Source organism: Strix aluco, chromosome 5 (assembly GCF_031877795.1).
Source record: "Strix aluco isolate bStrAlu1 chromosome 5, bStrAlu1.hap1, whole genome shotgun sequence".
Lineage (NCBI taxonomy): Eukaryota > Metazoa > Chordata > Aves > Strigiformes > Strigidae > Strix > Strix aluco.
Genome location: NC_133935.1, coordinates 29,455,291 through 29,470,124, shown reverse-complemented (window position 1 = coordinate 29,470,124; position 14,834 = coordinate 29,455,291). Strand labels below are relative to the sequence as shown.

Genomic DNA, 14,834 nt, shown 5'->3' with positions numbered 1-14,834 from the left:
GCAGGACCTACCTTCTGGTTCTTGCTTTTTGAGCAGGTCAGTGCTGGTCATTAAAACAGATCAGTAGGAAAGTGGGTCTTTGGGATTAAGGTCACAGCCAGAACAGGCAGCGTCATGGAGATGGGTTGATCACAGAGGCTTTCTGATAGAGAGGAAAGGACTCTGAGGTGAGAGATAACAGCCTTGTTGGTACCTGCTGTGCCATACCTGAACTGCAGCCTCTCCTGCAGTGACTCTTGTGTTAGAAGACCCTCCGAAGCACATAGGACCTATGGCCATAACAGTGGCTGGCCACAAAGCCAGACCTCCATGTCTGCCTCAGCAAAAGAGGAGGAAAGCAAGCTATGTGCATGGGCTGCTCCAGCAGTGCCGTGTGTTTGGAGCGTCTTTAGCAATGCCATGTGTGTGCCGAGTCCTGGGAGTAAACTGGGTTGGTTTGTTACCTATGTGAGTTGCATATGTATATGTAGTTGCATACTTATGTCTCCCATTTAGCTGCCTTGTAGGATCAAAACCCAGTGTGCATTTCATTTCCGGGTGGTGAAAACATACTTGCTTTTCTGATTCATGCTGAAGGTTTCACAAAGGCAGGCTGGTACTAGAGCCCTTAGCTGGTAGTGGTAAGGGAAGGCTGTCCTGGTTTTGACCGGGTAAGGGTGCTGTCACCTTTTGCTTTTATTAGAATAGCAATGAGCTTTTATGTATAGCTTCCACCCCTTAAAAATACTTCGTACACTCACAGAATTTTGTGCCATTTCTAGAAATAGAGACCAGCGTGTAGGAGCTGAAGAAACCTGCCCCAGCTTGTAACAAGTTATTGTTAGCACTGAGTGGGAACAGAGTCTGGCTCTGATGATAGCTCCCACTTTTGTCTATTGTCATGTCTGTGGAGGCAGCAGCTCCAAAAGACATAAAACTGAGAGGAAGAAAGAGACCTCCTTTCTCCCCAGGTAAGGCTTTAATAATAGGAAACACCAGGCCTGAAGACTGTACATTGAAGTTTATTATGTGTATAAATTATATAACCATACAAGAGAATGACACTGTATCTTCAACAACCATCTTCTGCTTTTTAAAAAACAAAAATGATTGGAAAAAGAATTAACAAAGACCTACTAGTGTCATATAAAACAGTCTATAACCCACAGGAGCCATATGGCTCCATGGAGAAAGTGATCACAGTATTATCTAGCAGTATAAAAACATTGAGCAAACAGAGCTCCGGGGAGCTTCATATTTCTGAGGAGAGACAGATGTCAAAGCTGCATTTCTGATCCTGTAGGATTTCTGCAGGCACTCTGTAAAGCAACGACAATTCTTGGCCAGTGTTTTTAGCCTTTTCTACTCTTAGTTTCTGGTGATAAAGTTAATCTCTGAGAAGAGCTCACACCAAGCACAGGAGAGACTTTGCCTGAACCCCCTTACAGCACTCTGATTTCTGGGGAGAAAAGTCTCCTAATGTTAGTGGCAGAGCCAAGATCACAGTACCAGTTGGGGGGAGTTTCTCTCACAAGGAATGGGGAAGGTGGATTAGTTCAGGGTGAGGGAAGGCACGAAGAGAAAGTGAAGGTCCTGCTCTTTCACATGACAAATAGGCCCACAGCAACTGTCATGGCTAGGAAGCTGAGCGCCAGGATCCACCGCACCAGGGGAGTGATAGGCATCATGTCTGTGTGTCTCCTGTTTATCCTCTCGCTTTCTTTCCCATGTGCTGGACCTAGATCAAATAGGGAGGAAAAAAAAAAAAAAAAAAGAGACAGGTGAGAGGAGGTTGAGGCAAGAAGCTGCCGCTATGCCATGCTTGCTCTTCCTAGTGCCGGAGCAGACCCTGCCGGAGTTGTCAAGGGGGAGAAGGAGGAAGCCCAGAGCCCAATTGGGCTGGGGGAAACAGAAGCAGCTGGTTCTGCTCTCCTGGGGTAGGTGAAGAAGGGAAGCAGCAGACTTGACCTGGGAATCACAAAGGCTCACAACCCCTTTGCCTGTAGGTGAGTACCAGCCTCTAACTTTGTCTCCTTACAGGCTTAGAAATGCACTGCCCAGCTCCATCAGACCCCTGATGTGTGCAGGAGACAGCCAAATACTTAAGCCACAATTTTAAAAGGTCTCCTTTTTCTCATTGATTCAACTGGTTAGGCATTTAATGACCTTAAACAGGTAGTCTTCAGCACTCCAGACAAATAAATTTCCCAGTACAACTTCAGGATGGGATTCCTCATCCAGCACCAAACTTTTCTGAAAAACCTACTTTCATGAATGTATTGGGAAAGGCGCAGCAAAGTTTCACAGAGAACTTTTACTGCCCTTGCAGAGAAGTTGCTTTAAGCTTCATTGCTAGAAATGTGCAAGGCAAAGTTTACTTTTCATTCTTTGCCATGGGAAAACTGGTTTTTCGGTATGCACTGAAAAATCTCCATTTTAGTTTCAGAATAGTAGGTCATAAGGGCTTTTTATTTGAATCACATGTTATCAAGGAGACCACTCTCCTCTGTAAACATCTGAGCCTGCTCCTCACTCAGTCACGAACTTGACTCTGTGAAAAGGGATTGCTCTGTTTGCAGCTGCTGCTTGGGCTTTGCCTAGTTCAGGATCAGTGCTGGCCAGTAATGGAGTTTCTTCAGTTTTGCAAAACTGATGGGCAGCCCCACTTCCCAGCTGGTTACATTTCACCATCTAGAACAATGCTCACTATAAACCCAGCACACTTTCGGGAGAGTTTTCAGTAAATACTTCTGGAAGGCAGGAAAATGACCAGAGGGAGATTTAGTCTGAAAGGACAGGCCGTTGGATAGGGCTGTGTGTCTGGAAGAACCTTCTGTCAGCATCACAGCACCACAGCTGATCTGCTGGGCCCAAAATTGTGGCCTTTGCTTCTGTGAACTAAAGGCCAGTTTTCCCTGTGGTTGAAACTCATGTGGCAAATGAAACTTACACTTCTTAAAACCTAAGAGGAGGAGAGGGGAGTCTCTTCTTGTAAAGCTCCCTCATTGACACTATTTCTGGAGAGCCCACATGTGTCATCCTTGCTCTTTCATGTCTGGAGGAAGCTTTGCACACACCAGTGCCTCTCCTTGCACTGCCTGATGATGGTTGGAGAAGAGACAGGGCAAGCACCTCATGCTCCATTTCTCAGTGGCTTTTACAAACAAGAACAGAGGAAGGGAGGAGAACAAAACCACAAGGGACAATGTTAAACACCTGCCCTTAGAAGTATCTTACCATGCTCATATGATTTATTAATGTTTCTTGTGCGAAGCTCTGCCTTCAGCTGCACAGGGTGACCATTCTCCTGGCCCTTAGACACCAACTCCTGCAGCGCCTCAAACACCTGAGAAGAGGGAAGACTGTCTTATTATGTGGCCTCCTCTTCTTTCACTGGACCCCCTGCCCCAGGCATGTTAACAGCTAGAGGAAGACACAAGCATTCAGTTCAAGTCTCCTGGCACATTTTGCACAGAACATAATTTGCCTGTGGGGTCAAGAGCATGTCTTTCAAACTCCTTGTTCACTTTTCAGGTTCTCCCTGAAGCTTCCAGCTCAGGAGGAGGCTATTGCCCATCTTCTGATGGGAAGGAAAGCAAGGTACACATGCATCTAGTCAGCATCCACAGAGGACCTGTGGAGCTGTACTATAGAGATAGGACAGATAGGTGGTGATCCTCACTCCTGGTATAAGGTCTCATTCATATCTGAACACTAGCACACGGAAGAGACTGAATTTAAACCCTAGGGGAGGGAGAAGAGCTTTTCAGAGACCAGCCTTTTAATAGGCTTCCAGGTTGGACAAGTGTAGCCACCTAACTCTGACTAGCTTGTCCTAATCCACAACTTCCCATAGCCTCCACAGCAGAAATACCGGCTTTGCCTTTCCTGTGTAGCTATTATCTGGTTTCAGAGAGGGTGTGGGCAGGCAGGGCTGGCTGGCTGTTACTCACCTGTATATTTAGCAGGAATGCTTTCTTGGCCTCCTCCAAGACTCTTTTCTTAGTGGCAAGATCCATCTCAAGGGCGTTCATGCGGGAGCGATAGAGCTGCTTAAACTTGGTGGCGTTGGAGACTCCATCGAAGGTGAAGAAAGCCAACCCTTCTCCAGTGCTGGGCAGCTGGAGGGCCTTTTGGGCAATTTTCTTCAGCACCTGCCCCCCAGACAGGTCTCCCAAATATCGCGTGTAGGCATGGGCCACCAGGAGCTCTGGCTGGCTCTTGCCTACGTAGTGGAGCCTCTCAACATATTTTTGAGTAGCCTGAGGACATGCGATCTCTTCCTTCCAGTTCCTGCCATAGAAGTACTCCAAGTCTTGCTCCAGGGCAGCTTTCCGGTGCAGCTCCGCCGGAAAATACACAGGGGCATAAACTGGGTTGTCCTTGTTACGTTCACTCTCTTCCTCCAGAGCAGAATAGATGAAGTACAAGGATGCAGCAACCAGCTGAAAGAGAAGGAAGAGGATGAGCTACAGGTGCATCTGTCTGTTCTTCAGGTTTTGGGGAGAAATCCTGCTATCAGAAAAAGTTACTCATGGGCACACCCAGTATGAGTCATGCACATCTGTGATGTTACAGCTTTCCCATACAGAAAACAGAGTTTCAGGGTGCAGTGAGACACCGTTTAGCCCTTCCCCTTCTGCTTGAGGCAGCATCAGGTAAGACCTAAGCCCTTTCCAGCAGATATTGGTCTTACCTGCCCTTAAAAGCTGCTGCCTTCACCTTCAAGTTAAAGGTCTTGCAGTTTGATGTAACGGAAAATGGAGCCCTATTGAATCATGCCTGGTATATTCTCATTCCCTCAGTCAACAGAGAGGGTATTCCCAAAGTTATATTTTCTGGTGCATTGTTCAAATCTGAATGCTTCAAGATGTGGTTTGCCTTTGTGGGGCCTTGTGAGAGAATGACACACCCTGTTTATTTTTCATGATATTCATCCTGTTGGCATCCCACCATCCTGGCAACTGAGGCAGCACCGCTCTCCTCACTCAGACTTGCAAGTGGAGTTGCCTCCTTGGTTGCCCCAAGGAGACAAGATAAAAGGGGGCTCCCTCTGAAAGACGCCTTTGTGAAGGAGCGCTGTGAGGCTGTGTGTTCTCCTCTCTATTTTGAAACCATTGTTATTGTTTTTCCCAGCTTACACGATACTTTCTTCTATCTGCCAACTTTTCCACGTGGTGTAAGACAATCTAACTGTGTTCTTTCCTTCTGCGGGCATTCTGTTCTCAGAGGCTGTATTCATATTTACACCTACACCACCCCTTCCTTACACTGGAACCCCTTATCAACAGCAAAGGGTAAAACATGAAGGTATTGCAGTACAGGTGAGTCAGGTTTGGGGAGGGGGGATTATGCTGATGACAGAAGAGAAAGCAGTTTACTCTCCCACAAAGCAATCAATTTAGCAGTAAAAGAATTACTGTTTCAACTTTTCCCCACTGTGCCAGCAAATAGACCTTTGATAAGCACACAAGCAGTGGCTTCGTTGTGGAAACAAATATTCAGATTCTGGAGTCACGTGTCAGAGCAGTATATAGGTTTGCCGAGAGATTAAACAAAAATAGAGGTTTTTAACCAGAACCTGTTATCAAGCTTACTGGAAAAGAAACAAAATATGGGAACATTGCCTAACAACTTAAGAAAATATAACTTGACTGGTTGTTTCAGAGGCAGGTAGTGGTTTAATGGGAAACATGACTTCTGAAAACTGTCGTGACTTCTTAAAACCCGCGTCACATCTCTCTCCCCCTGACAGTATGTTAATATCTTTGAAGAAACTGAGCTGTATTCCTGAAGGCCTGACTTTCTGTGTTATTGCCAGCCTGTCTCAAAGTTCACTGCCTAATCAATACCCCAGTTCTCAGCACCTGAGACTAAATTTATGCTTGACTAAGTACCCTGAATGCAACCTGTCAGAAATAAGTAGTCTTTTTCCTACTCTTGTGTATTTATTTGCCAAGGAGCAATTCAACAACAAAATAATTAAACCACAGGTTGAATCACTAGCTGTTATTTGCAAGACCATGTGTCACATCCTATAGCCTCCCAGGAATTTCTGGCCCAGGTGTGTGCTTTGTTTTTGTTCATGCTTTGTTATGTGGCTCAGATCCCAGGAATCACTTATCTAGCCAGGTTAGGTGCAGACTAGTAGATGCAAATGTTTCTTTTTTATCTTAAGAAAAGAAACAGGCTCCTGCCTGTTAGCGGCTGACATGGCTTGCTCAAATTCAGTCTGCCTTTTAGTTATTATTGTTCACAATCTCAGCTCTGGTATAACCCAAGTGACAACTGAAACACTGCAAAGTTCAGTGCCAGAGATGATCCCACATCCTCACTTCCTCACCATTCCATCATTATTTCTAGCTGTAGCTGCTAAGAGTGTTGTAGATTTAGTGTTCTCCCTCTTTTTGACATTTCAGCCACTCAGGTATCTGCACATAGTCGTATCTCCATTAACTATCACTGCCAATAGATAACATGCAGGCATTTATGAAAAAAGAGGAAAGCAACTGCATTAATCTCATCAACTTCTTCATCTTTTTATCCTGTGTCAGTTTGGCTGCCCATCCTGATATGCAGAGTCCTGCTCCACCTGCAAGAGGAGCTGGTAAGCTCTTAGGGTGCCGGAGTTTGATGAAGAGCATGTTTTGCACAGGAAATGCTGATACCAGACAGCTGTAATGCAAATAACCTCCTTCCTTGTGCCATCCCCATCCTCCCTCCTTTAGTCCCTGCACAGCCTGTCTGATCTAACAGTGTATTTCCTGGCAAGGAAATCCCATCCCCAAGCAATGCTGCTACAAAGTACCTTAAACTCGTGGAGTGACACCTGCCCCTTCTGGAAATTCATCATGAATGGTGTGTTCTCTGCCTGCTCATGCACCTCCTTCGTAGCTTCCTTCATCAGTTCTGACAGGTCCTTGGACATGCTGGGAAAGAGCAACAGAACAATGTCAGTGCTGTTGCTCTCTGGCAAAATGGATCTTAGCTCTCTAGAAAAAAAAGGGGAGCCTGGGATGGCAGGAAAAGGGGCAAAGCATTCCCGAGAGCCATGGGTGGGAACTGGGGAGCACCAGCACCCCAACGCTGTCCTGAGCGAGGAAGACTGCCAGATTCCATCTAGAGGCGAAAGCAGGAGCATGCCGTTCCCTGCAGAGCAGAAACTGGAACAGCATGCTTGAAAGCAGGGGGAGAAACACAACACTCTTCTGGCAAAAAGTTTCCCTCTCATTCCTGTCCCACTCTCACCTCTCAGAGCTGTGTGTCTTGGACGGTTGCATGTTTCTCCACGTCGTTTCACTCCTCCCCTTCCTTGTTGGTTTTTGTTGCTCGTGCTTCCCTCCTTCCTTTCTGCGCCCAGGACAGTGAAGCTCGGAGCTGGGCAGCCTGGCTCCCGCATCCTGCTTTATACCGCCAGGCCACGTGAACAGCCGAACCGCTGACCTCAGTGTGAGCACAAACTTCTTGCAACGCAACTGCACTTCCCTTTCCAGCGTGGCAGTCACCCTTGGCTTGCCTGCAGCCCCGAGGGACCAGAAGGAAGTCACCTGATGTGTCTTGATAACTAAGCACAAATGAGAGGATGTCCAGCAACTTCTCTTCAAGAGTGCCTGGCTCCGTAACCTGCTCAGCGCAGTGCCCATAGCAGGCAGAGCCCCGGTGCTGCAAGGGGTGCTAATTGTTCTGTGGACGGTGGGGTTGGGCAAGGAGGGGTGGATTTACAGGTCTAGTGCCGGGGGCAGGGTGGGCAGCCTCCTCTCCCTACACCCCAGCCTGTGTCCCGGCTGCACCCTGCCTGGGGAGCTAATACAGCCCCCACTCCCATCTGCTCTAGCACGACTCAGATATAAACATCTTATTTCCCACAACTGTGCACATCTTCAGAGAGTCTTTCAGGCAATGAGGTACTTGTGGGCCACGGGATGGGGAGCTCAGCACTACAGATTAGGAGCATACACCCTTCATGGCAGGGAGTACAGCCAGGGACCCTGGGCTGTGTACCAGTCATGGGCACCCAGGGTAATCTGGGTGCTGTGGCACATACATGCACCAGCACTGGTCTCCAAACGCTGGAACTGCCCTTGCACAGTGCTGGGCACTGGGGACTAAACCCTGTCTCTTTGCATTGAGCCAGCACAGGTGTGCCTGCATTGAAGCACAGAGAAATCATTTCCACACTCCCTTGTGCATGGAAAAAATACTGATTGTGTGGCAACTGGCCTCTACTGTGTGCACAGCTGTGTGCAGGGCAATTCAGGAGAATAGCACTCCATCTCCTAGATGCCGAGAAAGCTGGGAAGCTTGTGGGCTGAAAAGATGTGATACAAGACTTGGGGGAAACTGAGGAAGTCTGCAGAGATTTTCAAAGGCAAATAATTTATCTGATTTGGGAAAGGAGAGTTGGACAATGTGCTTCTGCCAGTAGCTGGCTGCTCTGCTGTTATAGCTGGTGAAGTGGTCAATGAGGCAGCGAACCGATAAAGCAGGCCCTTCTCTTCCAACTGTAGCTGTACTGGAAGCAGAGCTAGCCAGGATGGACGATGCATCGGTCAGCTGTGCTTTGGCAAAAGGACACATTTTGTGCTCAACCCAAAGAGCAGAGCACTTAAAGCCACCATTCCCCCGCTGCTGTGGGGGTGAGAAAGCCCTGTGCTGCAGTCGTGTGCAGGGAGGTAGGTAGGGAGGCAGTGCCTGGGGAGGAGGGGGGAGAACTGTGGCATCTTCTGTCTGTCTGTCCCCTCTAGTGAGTCCACTCTGGGGCTTTGCTGATGGGTGCTGCCGTCCAAGCTGCGTGCCTCACATGTCTTCCTGTCACTGCACCCATACCTGGCCACAGCTGGGTTTGGTGCTGTAGGTTAAAAAGCCGTCCTGACAGAAATATGTTTCTGCGCTTGTTTTTCAACTTGGGAAGACATCTGGCCTGCGGTGCAGTGCTCAGGAAGGATTACTCAGCGATTCTGCCCTGACTCAGCCCAGACTTTTCCTGTCTTGCCTTTGTCTTTTAAAGCAACAGTGCCTGTTAGCAAAAGCTGTCATGTTCCACTCTTACCCCATGCCATTGCAGATAACTTGCAGCTGCCTTGCTTGTTTTTCTGTATGGCAAAATAAATGTATCAGGATGTCTGAGTCTTTGAATCAAGTGTGACAAAGCCCCAAACATCCCCTGAGAGAGGGCTGTGGTGCGGAGTCAATGAGAGCATAGGGCTGCATGGCCAGTCCCTCCTGAAAACATTTTGCCCCAGGGATGGCCCCAAAATGAGCATTTCTCTCTGGCATCGCTCCTTAAATCTCACATTTTCTGTCCTTTTCAATGAGTCCTATTCTGACACAGGAAGCTGGAGCACAGACTGAACCTGTAGTACTGGTGGAGGGATGTAGGAACTATATGAGAATATGAAAATGAATAATATTATTCATTGTATAAAATAATATGAAAAAAATCCAACACTCAAGCCCTGCCCCTCCTTTCACCTTAGTTCTGCAGCTCTGCTAATGCATCCACTTCCTTCCCAAGGACTTTCTGGTTGCTTTCAGGTCAGTGCTTTTGTCCCCTGCCTGCCTGGCTTCTTCCAAGAGGCTGCATGCTTGGAGGCACTATAAAGGATGTATCCAAGAGGTCCTCCTCCTTCCTTTTCATCCAGGGTTGTGGTAGATGTGGATGTGAGACTGCACGTAAGAGAGAGAGGGTGTCTAGTCATGTCATGGCCATTCCAGGTAGGATACTTCTTCCCAGGAAGAAGTCCTGGCTCATAACCACACTGCCCCAGGACACAGAGCCAATATACCTCCTTCTGGATCTTGGGCCTTTACCTTCTCCTGGGCTGGTGACAGGAGATAAGGTCCCTACTGCAGCTCACCTCTGCTGTGAGCTTTTCCATAGGTGCAAGCAAGCAAGCTGTGCCCCATAACTGATTTATGCTGTCTCAAGCAGATCTGGGTTACTTGGGATGCAGCAGCTGTGAGACTGCCCAGCTCTCCAGAAAGGTCCAAATGCCCTGCAGCAAGATGGAACGAGAACTGAAAGTGGGAAGTGGGTGTCATCATTTTTGCAGTTACTGGTCTGGGGCATTTCTGGCCCCATTCAGTGCTCTGCAGTGAGGACTTGTATTGCTTCTGCTGGGCTGTTGCTATGTGGTGCGGGGATGCTAATGACATTGAGTGTGCCAATGTGCTGGCAGAGGTCTGTGAAGGACCATCTCTTCCCAGAAGAGAACTTGGGAAGGCGACACTTGAGAGTGATGCATGGGGAAGGAGGTGTGTGCTTTTAGCAGAAGGAACAAACTGGCCCCCAGAGCAACTCATTCTGGGCATAGTGGGCCACTGGCAAGCTGAGGCCAGCCTGCATCCAGATCACTAGGAGATTTTTCTTGGACCTCATTGAAGTGTCAGACCTGTAGTCTCCACTGTGCCTGCCAGAAGTCCTGTCATCTCCTACTCTTCCAGTGAGCAGTGGCTGGGTGGTGCCAGAGCTACTTGCTGTGAGGGTGATGTGCATGGGCACCAGTGAAACTGCCCAGGAGATTTCTAGCAAGGATGAATCAAGTAGCCTCAGGCAAGATATTTGCAAAAGTTCCTGCTGGGCTTAAAAGCCTCAGTCTGCACAGCCTAGCCCCTGAGAAAATGCTTCATTAAGAGATGGTGTAGATGAATGGTTAACAACAATGGAAAGTTATTGAGGGGTCAGTGTTTTCATCAGGGATATGGAAGTCGGAGTTTTTCTCTTTATACACTTAATAGCCTGTTCTGACAACAGATTTATGGTCAGAAATGTCTAGTTACACTGGCAGTCATGGAGTGCCAAGTCAGCACTCCTGAACTGTTCCACGCTGGGCTCCAGCAGGCAGCTCCCAGCGCCTCAGCTTGGCTCGTCTTGTCGGGGAAGGCATCACCCAATGAAAACTAGCATTTGTTGGCTCAGAGGGGTTAATGGGTTCTCTGGGACCGTGACACAGCAAAACACAGCCTCCTGATTTGTACCCAGAAAGCTGACTCAGTGATCAGGACTTGCTGTGTAATGACAGGGGAAAAAAATAAAAAAGAAGTTGCAATAACCGCAACTTAAAATGACTCACTGAAGAAGGGAGTTAGTGCTGGAGTACTCAGGGGTACTCTGTGGGTTAATCTGTGTTTACCAAAGGGAGATTGCCCAGCCCAGCCCGGCCCTGGCAGAACTGACTGTGCTCGCTGAAGTCAGCATTGAACACTCCAAGTCTAGATCAACGATACAGGTGGAAAAGGGGGAGGTCAGGAGTGCAATGCACTGGAAATCCCCATGCGGAGTGCAGGCCCTGCAGCTGTCCTCCAGCCTGGCACTGTTGGTGCCTTTGGGAGGGTCCTCTAGATGGACATGGCTGTGCTAGGCAAACCCCCCACACTAGAACCCCAGAGACTGATGTGGTGGGAGATGAAGGTGCAGGCAGATTTCTTAAACATAAATGAACCAGCATGACAAAAATAGGACATGCAGATTACAGTATGTATTTTTATAGATGTATGCATATATGCGTGCTGTGACGCATGGATGTCTCCAGTACATGGCTACAAGCAAGGAGAGAGCTCTGGGCTGGCTGGAACAGAGCAAGGAGGAGGAGGGAGAACAGAGCAAACACCTTGCAAGGCATGTGCCTGCTTTGTGACCAGAGACCCAGGGTCAGGCAGCGACCTAAGTGTGAAGGAGGTCTTCAGGTTACGGGTACACTGGGCTGAAATTTTGAAGAAGAATGCATAAAGCCCACTATGCTCCTTAGAGTCTTGGTGTTGGTGGGGATCAACCGTGTGCCCTGCTGGGGATTTTCTTTGGGAGCAAAATGGAGGTGTGGAAGGGAGTAGGGCAGAGTTAGCAAACAAAAATCGCATTTCTGTAAATGTTTCAGTCCGTGCCGCCTCCTTTGTTTCAGTGCTACAACTGTGTAAAACAAAGTGTGCCCTGACTGCAAAACAGGTCAAACTCTGAAAATCTGTATTTGAAAGTCACACATATGCAGCAAGGAGGACCTTGTGCCACAGGTCACACCCCTTTCCCAGAAGAGGGGAGGAGATGGAGCTGGAAACCAAGTTTTACAAACAGTGAGACTCAGACACCTCCGCGCAAGTTTTCCAAACCACCCCTGTGTGGTTCCATGCCCCTGGGGTATGGGAGATGAGTCCTCCTCCTGCGCGGGGCTGTGCAGCCAATGGGCTGTGGGCAGCTGGGGCTGTTTCTGGAGATTTCTCTGATTGTCCTGAGAAGCTGGACCAGGGCCAAGAGCAGCAGCTGCAATCTCAGGGCGGTGAGCAGGAAACCATCCAGTAATAAACAGCCTCACGTGGACCCTGCTCCACCGTGACTCAGCAAAAGAGCCCCTCCGCCACAGCCTGAAACCTTTACTCAGCAATATGGGGCGGCCGGCTTGACCTTGACTCAGCAGGACGCCCATGCTGGGGAAAGGGTGAGTCAGCATTAGCAGGAGGCAGGCTGCGAGATTTTAGGGCTCACACAAGAGTGGGAAGTCCTAGGGGGACATGCGGCATCACTGGCAGCTGCAAAAATCCCCCCCTCCAGCTGTGCTTCCCAGCCCTCTGCAGATGCACTGGGTGGGCTGGGAAAGGTGGGAAAAGCTAGTGTCCCAGGTTGGGAAAGTTGCACACCTCGCTGACCCAGGGACACAGAGGACCCTGTGGCCATCTGTCCTGGGACCGGGACAGTCCCTGCTCCTCTTGGGGGGAATCGAGGCATGGGAACACTACTCTCTGGGGCGCTGCATGGGCACCGGGCTCCACCTGTGCTGGTGGAAAACACCAAACCCAGGAGATCTGGGTTTCCCATGGGGTATGGGAATGAGTTTATTTTAGAGGCTGGCATGTGGAGCATGCCAAATTTAAGTGGCTTACCCAGGGCCACACAGGGTGTCTGTGCCATAGCCTGTGTTCCCCCCTTACCCCTCCCTTTTTTCTTCACTCATTACCAAAGATTGCTCCAGGACAGGCAGGCAAGAATGTATTTACCCCACCAAGCTGCTGTCTGTTTTGAAGGGGTGACAGCTACAGGCTAACAAGAAGAAATAAGCCAAAGAACGGTTAGCAAGGTCAGATACTTCTTCAGAACCCTTCATTTAGGGGCAGAGTGGGCTCAGCATTGGAGAGCCCTGTGCACCACGGTCCTTATGGACTGCAGCTGCTAGTGTAAAAGAGCAAGAACATCCCCCTTTTTGGGAAGGCCTTCCCTGGCATCCCAGGCACTGGGGAGCTGGGGCTGTCGGCTCTGTGTGGCAAAGACCCCCTTTCCATGCTCAGTGCTAGCACAGCAGGACCTCGGGGCTGTGGCTGCGGGTCTTAAGCTAAATACTCATTAACAAGAGCATCTGGGCAACATGGGATTTGAATTGGAGTGTTCAGCTGCCAGGTGTGGTCTGGCAGAGGCAAGAGGGACTAAAGGTGCTTGGAATGGGGTAAGCCACCCTCTTGTCGCTCTGCTGATTGATGGTGATTGATGGTGTGACTCGCTGCACAAAACATGTTGCTGTCTGGAGGCAGCAGGGACAGGCAGAGAGGCACTGCTGGCAGCACCCATACCCTTGCTTTTTTTCTTTTTTTTTTTTTTTTCCTATTTGGACTGAAATTGTGCAAAGGCACTCAAAGAAATTGGCACCGATTATCTCCCACTGAGACTGGTCTGGTATTTAAGGCCTTTTATTTTGGTCAAGGAGCTAAAAATACCACTGAAGTGCCTCACAGCAATTTTTCTAAACACAGATTTTCCTGCTGCTCTATGCTGTTGAAAGAACCTCCCCTAAAGCTGCATGAAAGCCGTGTCCTTGCCTCACCCCACTATCAAATTCACCTTGTGCCTGATCCATGCTTTCTGCTGAGATTGGCCAGGAAAACACAGCGCCTGGAGACTGGCACATTCTGCTTTTCTGTGCCAGGAGGGAATTACTGATCCCCTCTGAGAAAAGCCCTGCTGCAGAGCCTGTCTCCCCAGGGGTCTCCTCACCAGGGTTGAGCCCCCAGCCTTGCTGTTACAGAGTGAAACACCCCTGTGCGCCCTGGCCAGAGGGTCTTGGTAAGGACCAAGGTCCAGCCCCACAGAAACGCTGTTGGATGCAGCGCTGCAGCAAACTTCTCCTGCTCATGCGGAGCGATCCTGTCACCCCTCACCCATCTCTATCCTTCTGACCACTGGTGACCCTGCTGGGAAGGGGAAGTGAATCTGCCCACTTGTGCAGTCCAAGCCCGCTGCAGTTCCTGTGTACTTCACACAGAGAAGATTTTGCAAGGATGATGGCAGATAGGGAAGAGGAAGCTTTTGCTTGTGAGCCTGCGCTCCTGAGTCCCCATTCCCTTGCTCAGGTTTCACCAGTTACTGACTGTTGCATTTAAAGTAGCAAATTAATTTGGTAAGAGATGAATCCCCTTGCGTTCTAGCCGGTCCTCAGAGGTTAGAGGGGCTAGGGACAGCTAGACTTATCTCTTCATAGGTATGCCAATTATGGCCGTAACTATAGGCCTGACACCAGATGCACGAACAGCCTGTATGCTGTAGGTCCGGTTGCATTCAAGAGAAGCAGTCAGGTTCACGAATAGTACGGTTTATTCTTATGCAACATCTACAGATTCTTTGAGATTGCCTATGATAAATGCACAAACTGCAGCCTGGCTATATAGCACTACACACAAAAAACTGATTGCAATCACACACACTTAATTCCCAGGTAATCACTCAGCATAGGCAAGGGCCCAAATCTTACCAAAAGGCGTCCCTTCTGGGGCGGGGGAGGAGCACAAACCCATTGATCTGTCCCTCCGATTTGGTATTGGATTATTGTCACTCCGAGTTAGATACAAACTCGGGGTACTATTTATCTAAGTATGTATGT

The 14,834-nt window shown here is 48.9% G+C and overlaps 1 protein-coding gene and 1 long non-coding RNA gene across 2 annotated transcripts; one reads left to right on the top strand and one right to left on the bottom strand.

Moving 5' to 3' along the window:
* Nucleotides 1-985: 985 nt before the first annotated feature.
* Nucleotides 986-7,440, bottom strand: HMOX1 (heme oxygenase 1). The gene is made up of 5 exons (XM_074826517.1): nt 7,228-7,440; nt 6,788-6,908; nt 3,933-4,424; nt 3,217-3,325; nt 986-1,717 (listed from the first exon to the last, which is right to left on the bottom strand). The coding sequence occupies exons 1-5, from the start codon at nt 7,257-7,259 to the stop codon at nt 1,581-1,583; spliced, it is 891 nt and encodes a 296-aa protein (XP_074682618.1). The 5' UTR covers nt 7,260-7,440; the 3' UTR covers nt 986-1,580.
* Nucleotides 1,745-7,394, top strand: LOC141924271 (uncharacterized). Its single transcript, XR_012623515.1, has 3 exons — nt 1,745-1,985; nt 6,534-6,586; nt 7,340-7,394. It is a non-coding gene; the product is annotated as an uncharacterized LOC141924271 (long non-coding RNA).
* Nucleotides 7,441-14,834: the final 7,394 nt, after the last annotated feature.

What these genes read in the sequence shown, in the direction of transcription:
- HMOX1 (XM_074826517.1), bottom strand. Translation starts at nt 7,259, where the DNA reads ATGCAACCGTCCAAGACACACAGCTCTGAGAG. An exon ending in TGTCACTCCACGAGTTTAAG is followed by an intron (nt 4,425 to 6,787) that starts GTACTTTGTAGC and finishes CTTCTCTTTCAG; the next exon opens with CTGGTTGCTGCATCCTTGTA. An exon ending in CATTCCTGCTAAATATACAG is followed by an intron (nt 3,326 to 3,932) that starts GTGAGTAACAGC and finishes CCCTCTTCTCAG; the next exon opens with GTGTTTGAGGCGCTGCAGGA.